The sequence below is a fragment of the Manis javanica genome, chromosome 7, assembly GCF_040802235.1.
Source record: "Manis javanica isolate MJ-LG chromosome 7, MJ_LKY, whole genome shotgun sequence".
Lineage (NCBI taxonomy): Eukaryota > Metazoa > Chordata > Mammalia > Pholidota > Manidae > Manis > Manis javanica.
In genome coordinates this window covers 72595609-72608697 of record NC_133162.1, presented here as the reverse complement: position 1 = coordinate 72608697, position 13089 = coordinate 72595609, and the positions used below count along the sequence as shown (strand labels likewise).

The following is a 13089-nucleotide window of genomic DNA, read 5'->3' as shown; positions in this document are numbered from 1 at the left end:
ATGAACCCAAAACCCTCACAAAACTTCCTTAGGAAAAACAATTTTTTAATTTATATATTTAGCATAACTCTCTTTGTAAAATATATTATTTTAAAATCCCAAGTAAAAGCTCTGTTGTTTATTTATTTCAAAAAACAGACCATTTCAGTCCTCTTCCTTGAAGTACCTGCAATTTCTTCATCTGGTATAGGATGCCTGCTTTACTTTGTCAGGATAAAAGTCCAGTAGGGAGAAATCTTGTTGCAGTGGGTAGCTGTTCTCATCTAACACAAAGCTGCTCTGCACCTTCACCACGCAGGGTGCCCCGCTGCCTGCCAACAAGGAATGGAACAGGTCTGCTGCAACCATGCCGTAGGTGACCTCTGAGGACGGAGCTGGAGGAGATGGAGCACACACACAGCTTAGTGTCCCATCCAGGCTAAGAGAAACGTACACACGCAGGGGGCCACTGTTGCCCTTGGTTTCCCAAGTCCCAAACCCACTCTAAGTTTCTCTCTCTATCCCTTCTCTTTGTAGTCCTGGGCATGAAGGTACTCTAGAGTGTTGGCCCTCATTCCTGTTGATGGAGGAGAGAAGACACAGAAACCCCTGCTCAGACTGACGGTGTTTACTGAGTGGCCCAGCTACTGGTTTCTCACAATAGAGGAAAGAACTGAGCTTAATGTTTTCCTAAGTCAAATGTAAAACAAAAAGAGCATGTCCATATCAGCAAAGTACTTTTACATTTACCCAGTCTTATCACAGATATATATTTAGTTTATGTAACAGAACCCTGAATCAGTTACTTAGTAAATATCAAATCTTGGTAATATAAAAATACTAAAATTATAGGTAGATATGTCCCTGTATTTTGCATTTGCTCTAATTCTTCCTCTGATTTTTTAGGACAGCAAACCAGGTTACTTAGCAGGGTGCTGAGCTCCAGATGAACAAGGCACTATGGACTATGCTCAGACTTTACTAGTGCCCTGACCACAGCCCACCAGCCTGTCTTGGATTTGGTCTACAGACTCCTGGAAAGCCAGTGACATATTTCTGGAGGAGTGAAAATTCTCTACAACTCTGGAAAAATTTGTATTTTCACTTTAATAAGCTAAAAAAAATTAAGATTAGTAATAATCTGAATGGTCTGATGATCACTTTATAACTGGTGCCACATTTTTCTTTATGGTTATAATTTAATTAATGCCAAGAACTATGACTCAGTTCTCTCAGGAATGAGCAAAAATGTAGATGTACACTTGATGGAAGAATCACGGTTCTTTAAGAAATAAAGACTAATTGACATTGTTAAAAATGAGAAGACAAAGACTGAAAATGTAATTAAAACATAGAGAAAAGGAATGAAAATGGCCAAAAGAATGAAAATTAATAAAGAAAATGAATCAATCAAAAAGAATAGAGGGACTTTTAACTGGGATGCAGACAGCTGGGAAGAGCATGACTCCTGCCCTGGCAATTACTAGAAATGGCAGAATAAAGTACGAAACCTCAATTTTCTTGAAGCTGTAAGAGAGCTGCAGTTGTACAGCAGCCAAGAAGCCTGAAATGTAAGAAGAGACAGAAGAGGAGCCCAGGTTTACCTGGGGCAGCCCTCAGAGAAGAGAGAGGTGCACCAAACAAGCAAGAAAGGAGAATGCACTTAAATTCTTAATGAATTTCTCAAAGCCGAGGATGGGCCAGTGCCCCTGACAAGTGGACTTTGTGCTCTCCAAGGCTCTTCTCAGCTCCAACAGGTGCTCACAGGAGTGGACAGAGGGCAAGACATCAGAGAAAGCTTCCAACTGTGGGGAAGGGCAGGAACTGCCAGGAGGAAAAGCACAGGGTACTACTCAGGACCTCTCCCTTAGAGACCAAAAGCCTCAGACTGCTGGAGGAAGAACGGCAAATCTTGCTACCCCAGGGTACAGATGAGGACCCACTGAAGATGAAGGAAAGGAAGAAGAAACATCCCTCTCTCCCTGGTGAAGGGGCAGAAAACCACCCTGGATTAAGGCCACTGGTGGTGCCTTACTGCTGGGAGAGTGGCAGGACCACACAAGACCCACCAAAGGTACAAGGCAGAGCTTGGCTGCCACGCAGGGGTCAGAGTCACTGCAAAGTGCCACACCCTGGACCCGGATGCACAGGGCCTGAGTCAGACTAGGGTTGGACAGGAATCAAACAGGATCACTCCTGCCCCTACCCCCACTCCTGGCAAGGCTGCACCAACCAGCGGAGCCTGTACCACTGCCGAGAGGTGCAAAAACATGCAGAGGAACTCTCTGGGGCCCACATGCAGAGTAAAGACTGCTGCTGGAGTAGGAACATCAGGGAAAAGTCCCTAGCAAACCATTACCCACCATAAGCACAAGCTAATGTTAGAGGAGTTTGAAGCCAGCGGTGACCTGAAGGAATAACAATCTCGAATCCAACTCAACATCTGACAAGACTGATTCCACTCTGCCCAGCCACTGTCTCAGGAAAGGTGTAGGAAAACAGGCAGGCCCATTTCTACAAAACTGTTTGCTTCAGTCTGTATTGTTCTATATGCAATGCTCAGCATTCAAGGAAAAATTATTAAAACATACAAAACAGCAAGAAAAAGGTAACCTACTAGTAAAAGACAATAATCAATAGAACCAGATGAGCTTATCTGCTTAGAGTCTGAGATTAAATAACGAGGAAAGGTGTGGAGGTTGATCACCTGGCAAACAGTTACCTTCACTTCGCTGTTAACCACTGCCTACACTAGCAACCAGAGCTAATGACCCACTGAACCCACTCCCGGCTGGCAGCCTGTCCTCATCTATACAGTTCATTTAGTCACACAGTCATTTATTTAACCATTGTAACACTGAGGTCCTACTGTTCTGCTTACCAATTAGGAGTTCAGAGTAAGAAGGGATTAAGTGCTCACTTCCCTTATTCGTGTGCTGAAGTCTTACCTCGAACTCACGTAGTCTTGTGCTTTACTCAAACTAAATTATCTGTATGCTTTTATACTGACAGACAAAAACCTTAATTTACACTAGAGCATTCTTTCTGTCCCATTATATTACCTACACTCCTGAAAAGTATAATTTCACCAAAAACAACCTCTCCACAGCATGATGATGTCTTACCTATTATAACCCTGTTGAGACAGTCAGGAGAAATGTTGAGAAGAATCTTCTCTATCAGCTTTGATCCTACATGGATGCAAACCTTGTATGTCCCATCAACTATGGTCATTACAGCTGGCCTACAAAACAGTAAATAGCACATGACCTTTAGTAAGAGTTTCAAGTAAAAAAAAATGCTTAAATGTAATAAAATTTCAAAAAGCACTGGGCTTTTATGCAGGGTTAACTTTAATCCTGAAACAACTCTAGGATGTTCTGAAAAAATCCTAGAAATAAGAGAAAGGCTTTTTAAAAAGAGTTGCAAATTATAAATTCATAAATTTGATTTATTCCATATTCATTTTAAAATCTAAGACACTAGTATAAAAAAACATTATTTTACACTGTTTTGTAAATTATTTTTAGAAATAAAAGTAAAGATGATAATTACATGTTTCCCAATCACAATTTCAAGTTATTTTTTTCCACTGGATTCTTTCCTATGAAAAACAAACTGTTTCACAGGTTAATAAATAGGGAACTAGATAAATAATTTTAGGGACATCATACCATGGGGTACTATGTGGCTGTTAAAAAGAATGAGGATGACTTATAAAAACTATTCAGGAAGGAGCACTATGAAATACTCTAAGGGAAACACATTATGAACAAAACAGTAATACTATTTTATCTACATACTTTTAGGGGAAGGGATACACCTGTGCTAGTAGGAACATAGTAAATTACTGGGAGAGTATACAAAAAATATCTAACAAGCATGGAAATAGTATCAATGGTAGAGAAGCAGATGGGGAAGAAGACTTATTTTTTGTTTTATACCTTCCTCTAAAGTCTGCATTCTTACTATGGTATATATTACCTCTTTTTTAAATACATAAATTTAAAAAAATAAATTGAAAGCAGAATTTAGGAAAAGACTCGTTAATAAAGGGGAATTCAGCATAGCAGTTAAAACAACACTACTGATTTTCCCTCTAAAAACTTACTTCCCTCTTTACCCACATGGTAATTCTAGGTCCTTTCCTCTTTTTCACGCTACACTCTGCCCCAAAGTTATTTCTCTTCCTCCATTCTTTACTGCAACAAGTGCATACTCAGTATCTACCACATCCCGTGCACCGTGCTAAGCCCTGGGGATACACTAGTGAACAAGATAGATCTGATTCCTTCACTCAAGGAACCTGAGAGTTTAGGGGGATATAAAAACACTAAATGTTTTAGCAATGGTGTCAAGATGATTCAATGGGAATAGAAAAGTCTTTTTCAACAAATTATGCTGGGACAACTGAATATTTACATGCAAAAGAATCAGCTTGGACCCCTTCCTTACAACATACACAGAAATTAGCTCAAAACAGATCATGGACATATACATAATATTTAAACTATGAAATTCTTAAAAAAACATAGGAATAAATCTCCATGATCTTGGCTTAGAAAGGATACTTCTTTTAGATATGATATGAAAAGCACAAGCAACAAAAAGAAAATCAGATAATAAAAAGTGTTAGCAAGGATGTGGAGAAAATGCAACCCTCATACACTGCTGGTGAGAATGTAAAATTGTGCAGCAACTTTGAAAAAGTTTCGCAGTTCCTCAAAAGGTAACCAGTTACCACAGAACCCAGCAATTCTATTCCTGAGTATACACCCAAAAGAAATGAAAACATCCACCCACACAAAAATTGGTACATAAATGTTCACGGCAGCATTACTTATAATAGCCAAAAGGTGGGACCAATCCAAATGCTGAGCTGGGGGAGGCAAGAGTGAGAAGTGACTGCTAATGGGCAAGGGGCTTGGGGGGCTGGAGGGGTGGTGATGAAAAGGTCCTAAAATTGATCATGGTGACAATGGAAAAAACAATGTATTTCTTGTGCTCCAAAAATGTCATCACGAATACACATACTGTAAAAACATTGTTAAGAACAGCAACTATGCTACATGTTCACATGGATAAAAGAAGCCTTTGCAAGCTGACATGAGACTCCAATAATGATATCTAATGTTGTTTCCTTTGGAAAATCCGTTTCAAGTTGCAAACAACCAACATAAAATGTCATTAATCCTTCCAGACTTTGGGACTGTCATGCCATACGATGTTCATTAAGTGTTTCATAAATGAACTGTGTATTTTTTTAGTACAAGAAGAATACTCACATCAATCAGTATGGCCTCCTCAGGACTAAGTACCAGGGGAACATGTGGATACCTAGTAACTATTTGATTGACTAAGTCTTGGAAAAAGAAGCAGTCACAGATTTTTCTTACTCAGTTTGCTGACTTATGTAGAGTCATAAGTGATGTCACATTATGATTTCTTCATCACATACTTGACTTAATTTGAAGGGAATCTGTTATTTAATCTAAAAATTTTCTTTTCAAGGAGCCCAAATAATCTGGATCCTAAATCTATATTGGAAGTCTTTTAAATAAACAAAAAAATAACTCTAGCTTAATCATGTCTATTCAACATTCTAGTAATACACACAAAAAAAGCACTACATCCTTAAAGTGGTCTCATTTAGGACGATGTTCTAAAACATCATGCTAGGTTATACTCTAGTCATGTGACATTGATCTGTGAAGTCCTTCTCTTAAACAGTCATCCTTTAGACTGGTTGAAAGTCCCTCCTCTCCATGAGGAACATTTATTGGACAACATTCTTGTCCAATAAATAATTATATTAATAAGAGACATAAGGAATGATACAAAATAAGTGTACATATATATGCACACACTCTATAAGGGGCCTTAACTATTGATAAGAAATCAATTGTAATTGATATGTTTGTTATATACCATGCATCTAATTCAATCTTCTTTTCCATATAAGCAATTTTCAATGTAAGAACAAAATTTATTTACTTATTTATAACAAATATATGTAGAGGAAAATGAGGTTTATGGATTAAACTACTGTAAGTTCTCTTAATGTATGTCATGATAACATGCTGAGTATATTTGCATTTCATTTTTAGATTCTGCAGTATTTAGAAATAGAAAAGAGCACAAAACACTGAGTGATATTTTGTAAAAGCATGTTATTTATAAGGTAAAAAGAAAAAGACCAAGATTTTGAACACTGTGTTGCTATTGTTTAAAAAACAATGTGTTTTTACTAAGCTGGTTAGCAATTTTACTGTAGAATATTTGTTATACTTAATTTCATTTTTTTCTTTCTTTTTTTCACAGTGTTTTTTTGGTATCATTAATATATAATTGTTATATTAATTTCTAATGTGAAGTTGGGAAAACTAAAGTACAGAAAGGTTAAACATCTTACTAACTTTCAGAAGCCAGAGGTTAGATCATACAGTACTTTTAGCCTTTAAATTCTAATTAAATGTTAAGGTGGAGAAATGAATTTCTAATGAGCCATTTGGAACTTGGTTTAAAATGTAAACCAAGTAAAAATTTCCTTCAACCTATTTGCTTGAAGATAATAAAATCTCCCAATTACTAGTTTAAAAAATTCCCATTATGATTACAATTTTTGCTTTCACAAATAACTAGTACTCAAGGGGGAAACGTTTACTCTCTTGGATTCTAGATAGTTCTTGTTGCAAAGTAAGAGCTGATAGATATAATACATTGGTCCTTTTCAGTCCTATATTTGCCATTCAATTGGCTTGCTTACTTGCCTTACCTATAGTATATTTTCTTCATTGTAAATGGCAAGCAGCTAAAACACTGTTTGTAGATATTGTTCTCATCTGTTTCTAGTTCCAATCCACATTTTGCACAGCCAGTGTATGTAATGTTCGGAAGTGAAGAGAAAATATTCTTCAGAGAACTATGAGCACTTAGAACTATTGTTTGAGCTGCTGTAATAGGAAACAGCAGCTCCAAAATCTGTGCCTTGATGAGAATCACTCCTACAAAACACAAACAAAAAGATATATTATAACTAAAAAGCTTCTGTACAGCAAAGGACACCAATGGTAGAACAAAAAGGCAACCCACAGTATGGGAGAATATATTTGTAAATGATTTACCTAATAAGGGGTTAGAATTTAAAATATATAAAGAACTTATATGCTTCAACACACACACACACACACATACACACACACACACATGCACACACACACAATCCAATTAAAAAATGGGCAGAGGACCTGAACAGTCATTTTTCCAAAGAAGAAATACAGATGACCAAGAGGCACATGAAAAGATGTTTCACACTGCTGTCAGGAAAATGCAAATCAAAACCACAATGAGATATCACCTCACACCAGTCAGGATGGTCACTATCCAAAAGACAAAAAGTAACAAGTGTTGACAAGGATGTGGAGAAAAGGGAACCTTCCTACACTGCTGCTGGGAATGTACATGGGTACAGCCACAGTAGAAAGCAGTACAGAGGTCCCTCAAAACACTAAAAATAGAAACACTTTATGACCCAATAATTCCACTTCCTGGAATTTACCCAAAGAAAACGAAATCACTAATTTGAAAAGATATATGGAGTCTTTCCCCCTGCTGCCCCCGCACAGTGCCATGGAGAAGAGCTCGAGCTGCAAGAGCCTGGGCTCCCAGCCAGCGGTGGCACAGTCGCCCAGTGTGGACTCCCTGTCCAGTTAATGTGTGAAGAGCCATTGACATTTGAAGATCATCAGAAGTGAATATAAAACATCCCTAAAATTATAATTGCTTCTACTTCTCATTCAGAGAATTCAGTGCATATAAAATCAGCATCTGTTGTATCATTGGACTCCCTTTCAACTTCTACAGACAACTTTTCTCCTGATCTGAGGCTAAAGATGTAACTTATATATGTCCATTCACTGGTGCTGTATGAGGAACTGACTGTCACGAATTACAGGTTATATTTCAAAAGCATGGAACGGGATCCCCCATTTGTTTTAGATGCTTCTCTTGGTGTGATAAGCAGAGTAGAAAAAATCAACTTCTAGTCGAGGTGAAAATTCTTATGGATTAGAAACTGTGTGCAAGGATATTAGGAAATTAACGGTTTGGTCATAAACCTGAGGGGTAAACAAGAAGATCCATATTTGAGAATCTAATGAAATATGCATTTCCAATCTCTAATAATCTGCCTCTTTTTGCTTTTGAATACAAAGAAGTATTCCCTGAAAATGGATGGAAGCTATATAACCCTCTTTTAGAGTATAGAAGGTAGGGAATTCCAATGAAAGCTGGAGAATGACAAAGATAAATGACCAATATGAGCTTTGTGATACATACCCTGCCCTCTTGGTTGTGCCAGCAAATATCCCTTATGAAGAGTTAAAAAGAGTGTCATCCTTCAGGTCAAAGAGGCATATCCCCATTTTATCATGGATTCATCCTGAAAGTCAAGCCACAATCACTAGATGTAGCCAGCCCGGGAAGTGAAGCAAAGATGAAAAATACCTTCAAGTCATCATGGACTCTAATGCCCAGTCTCATAAAATTTTTATATTTGATGCCTGGCCAAGTGTTAATGCTGTTGCCAATAAGGCAAAGGGTGGAGGTTATGAAAGTGCAGATGCCTATCAAAATGCAGAGCTAGTTTTTCTAGATATCCACAATATTCATGTTCTGAGGGAATCATTACCGAAACTTAAGAAGATTGTGTACCCCAACATCGAGGAGACTCACTGGCTGTCTAACTTGGAATCTACTCACTGGCTAGAACATTTTAAGCTTATTCTTGCAGGGGCTCTGAGAATTGCTGACAGAGTCGAGTCAGGGAAGACATCTGTGGTCGTCCACTGCAGTGATGGGTGGGATTGCACAGCTCAACTCAGTTCCCTCGCCATGCTTATGTTGGATGGATACTATCGAACTATCTGTGGATTTGAAGTCCTGTGGAAAAAGAATGGCTAAGCTTTGGACATCGATTTCAGCTTACAGTGGGCCATGGAGATAAGAACCATGCAGATGCAGACAAATCACCCGTTTTTCTTCAATTCATTGTATCTGGCAAATGACAAGACAGTTTCCTACAGCATTTGAGTTCAATGAATATTTTCTCATTACCATTTTGGACCACTTGTACAGCTGTTTATTTGTAACATTCCTCTGTAACAGCAAACAGGAGAGGAAAAGAGTTTTCCTAAAAGGACTGTGTCTCTGTGCTCTTACATAAACAGCCAGCTGGAAGACTTCACAAATCCTCTCTATGGTAGCTATTCCAATCATGTGCTTTATCCAGTAGCCAGCATGTGTCACCTAGAACTCTGGGTGGGATATTATGTGAGGTGGAATCCACAGATGAAAACACAGGAGCCCATTCACAACAGGTATAAAGAATTTCTTGCTAAAAGAGCAGAGCTTCAGAAAAAAGTAGAGAAACTACAGAGAGAGATTTCCAACCACTCAACCTCATCCTCAGAGAGAGCCAGTTCTCCTGCACAGTGTGTCACTCCTGTTCAAACTGTTGTATGAAAGGACTATTGGATGGGGGCCTTCCTTGCCATAAACTCAGTCATAATGGCAGCTTGAGGACGAAAAATTTAGAACTGAACCCATCTATGAGAGAAATTCAATGCTTTATTTATTTTAAATCTCTCTACGATGGGTTTAAAACTGCAGCAGTGCAGGTGGCTTAAGTGAAATAACCCCCTATGTCGTCTTACAAGTCACTTGAAGAATATTAAGATACTTTAATCCTCAGTCCACAGTGGGAACAAGTTTCTGATTTTAAAAGGAAAATACTGTGTTAGAAATTTTGGTGCCTGGTAAAATCAAAATGTAAACCACTTCAGAACTATACCTCTTGATGGAAGAGAGCTCACTGCTCAGTGAGGAGCATCAGTTTTCATTCCGATACTAAATTTCCATGGCATTATGCACACTGGGCCTTTATGTCATGATAGATCAAAATCTTCTGCTAGTCCTTTCCTAATCAGGGGTTTTTCTTTTCTGTAGTAATTTACTTTGAGTACCTTTCAAAACCCACATTATTCATACATAAGGCAGAAAGTCTTGAGGAAATTACAATGTTATGGTTGAAAACTATTGCTGTCATTATTTATACACTATTTAAGATGCATTTGGTAACTGTTCCAAAATAATGCCTTATAGATGTGCTTGTTGGGGAGAGGATAGATAGTGGTAGCGATCCAGGATTTCAAAGAATTCCATATCCTTTTCCATTTGCACAATTACTAGAGACATCATGAAACATTTAAGAACCATTATCTACTCTACTTTATTTACTTTGTGTATATGCCTAAATACAGAAGTTAATTGATAATTACTGATGCACTATTTAAGAAGTTTACTAGGATTGACTTTCTGATGTATAAATAGCTTATGGTGGAAGTACTATGCTCAATTTTACATATTTTACTACCTCCTTTTGCAAATTCTGTAATTCCACTGAATGATTAAATCTACCAAAGAACTTACTGCATGTAAAAATGTATCACAATTGGAATGCCAGTAAAGAAAATCTTGCTTCACTTCACCTGCTACATACAGTAAGGATTCGGCACTGGTATAAACATTTGACTCCCTGGTGTCTATTTTACTCAGTATAAGAGCCATATGTTATATACTATAACAAAGGAGCTTCTTGTCCCTTGGGTCTTTAATTCAAAGAAAATTTCAACTGAAAAAGAAAAAGATATATGCACCCCTATGCTTATTACTGCATTATTTACAGTAGCCAAGATAAGGAAGCAACCAAAGTGTCCATTAATGAATAGATGAATGGATAAAGAAGAAATGGTACACATACACAGTGGAATATTATTCAGCCATAAAAAAGAAAGAAATCCTATTATTTGTGACAACATGGATGGACCTAGGGGGTATAATGCTAAGTGAAATAAGACAGATGGAGAAAGACAAATACCACATGATTTCATTTATCTGGGACATCTAAAAACAAAACAAAACAAAACAAAATGAACAAAATAGCAGTGGACTCATAGACACTGAGAAGTGACTGGTGGTTATCATGGGGGAGGGAAGGGGGGATAAAGGGGCACAAAAATTCTCAATCATAAGTTGGTCATGGGGATAGTAATACAGCATGAAGAATACAGCCAATGATCCTGTGATATCTTCCTATGTTGACAGATAGTAACTGCACTAGTGGAGGTGAAGATTTAAAAATATTATATTAGAAGAGCTATCAAGTTCAATAAGGCAAGAAAAATACATAAAATGCATCCAGACTGCAAAGTAAGAAGTAAAACTATCTTTACTCACACATAACATAATCATCTATGTAGAAAATCCAAATCTACAGAACAGTTACTATAATGTTTAGTGAGTTTAAGAAGGTTACAAAATACAAAATTAATATACAAAAATCACTTGATTTTATATATATTAGCAACACACAACTGAAACTGAAATTTTAAAAAACAATTTTTTAATAGCATAAAAACAGAAAATAGATATGTGTGACAAATAACAAGAAAGCCTTATACTCTGAAAACTACAAAACACAGCCAAAAGAAATTAAAGAAGACCTAAAAAAATATAGAGATATTTCTTCTTCATGGATTGGCAAATACAATATTAAGATATCAATTCTTCCTCAAATTGATACATAGCTTCAATAGAAACCCCAGCAGGGTTTTTTTTGTAGAAATTGAAAAACTGGTTTTAGAATCATATGAAAATCCAAAAGACTTAGAACAATCAAAACAACTTTGAAAAAGTGCAAAGTTGGAAGGCTAACACTACTGGACTTCAAGACTTTTTATGAAGTTACAATAATCAAAATAGTGCGGTATTGGTGTAAAGATAGACAAATAGACCAATAAAACAGAAGAGAAAGTCCAGAAATAGACCATGCATATGTACAACACTGATTTTGACAAAGGTGCAAAAGCAATTCACTGGCGAAATAATAAACTTTTCAACAAATGGTGCTCAACAATTGGATATTCATACACATACATGCAGAGCTTGCAGCCATATCTCACACTACATACAAAAATTAACTGAAAATAGATCATAAACCCAAATATAAAAACTAAAACTCTAAAGCTTCTATAGTAACACATAGGACATTTTTGTGTGTGTGACACTGGGTTAGGCAAAGATTTTCTAGATACAACACCAGAAACACAGTTCATATGAGAACAAATGGATTAATTAGACTTCATTAAAATTTAAAACTTACGGTTTTCAAAAGACCTCGTTAACAGAATCAAAAAACAAGCACAGACTGAGAGAACATATTTGCAAAGCATATATCTGGCAAAGAATTTTTACCCAGAATATAAAGAACTCTCAAAATTCAATAAGAAAATAGCCAACCCAATTTTTCTTAATGGGCAGAAGATTTCACTGATAGTTCATAAAAGAAGACAAGTACATGAAAAGGTGTTCATTAGTCAACCAGGAAATGCAAATTTAAAACTACATGACCTATCACTTACGTACCTACTAGAATGGGTAAAATTAAAAAGAATGTCTGTACCAAGTGTTGAAGTATGTGTAGAAAAACAGAATTCTCATACACAGCTTAGTGGAAATGTAAAATGGTACGACAATTTTAGAAAACAGTTTGGCAGTTTCTTAAAAAGTTAAATATATACCTACCATATAATCCAGCAATTTATTCATCTCCTAGGTATTTACTCACAAGAAAAGAAATACTATGTCCATAGAACACCTTATATATGAATGGTTTTAGAAACTTTACTTATAATAGTCAAGATGTGGAAACAGCCCAGATTTCTATCAACACATAAACAGATCATGATATTCATACAACAGAATAAAAAGGAATGAACTATTGATCAGCACAACAGCATAGATACATCTCAAAAGAATTTGCTAAGTTAAAGATGCCAGACAAAACAGTGTACATACTGTATGATTCCATGTCAAAAAAATCATAGAAATTCAAACTAATCTCCAATGATAGAAAAAAGATTGACTGACTCGAAGGACTAGGGGGGCAGGTAGAGGGAGATTACAAAGGGGCAGACTGGTGACAGTACACGACTATAGTGACAGTTTCATAGGTGTCATGTCAAAACTTACCAACGTGAATATATTATGCTT

The 13089-nt window shown here is 36.8% G+C and overlaps 1 protein-coding gene and 1 pseudogene across 15 annotated transcripts in view; one reads left to right on the top strand and one right to left on the bottom strand.

Moving 5' to 3' along the window:
* Positions 1 to 13089, bottom strand: part of SHLD2 (shieldin complex subunit 2) — a 105496-nt gene that overhangs the window by 12508 nt on the left and 79899 nt on the right. For 10 of the 15 annotated variants that reach the window (XM_073241127.1, XM_017679683.3, XM_017679687.3 and 7 more), the window contains 3 exons: positions 6755 to 6983; positions 3105 to 3223; positions 29 to 374 (listed from right to left, as the gene is read on the bottom strand). In XM_073241127.1, coding sequence (XP_073097228.1) covers positions 178 to 374; positions 3105 to 3223; positions 6755 to 6983 — 545 coding nt within the window. In that variant the 3' untranslated portion in view covers positions 29 to 177. Of the gene's footprint in view, positions 1 to 28; positions 375 to 3104; positions 3224 to 6754; positions 6984 to 8315; positions 8420 to 13089 lie in introns of those variants that run through there. The other 5 variants (XM_037002520.2, XM_037002521.2, XM_037002526.2 and 2 more) reach the window with 4 other exon arrangements.
* Positions 6992 to 11339, top strand: LOC108409234 (phosphatidylinositol-3,5-bisphosphate 3-phosphatase MTMR2-like; annotated as a pseudogene).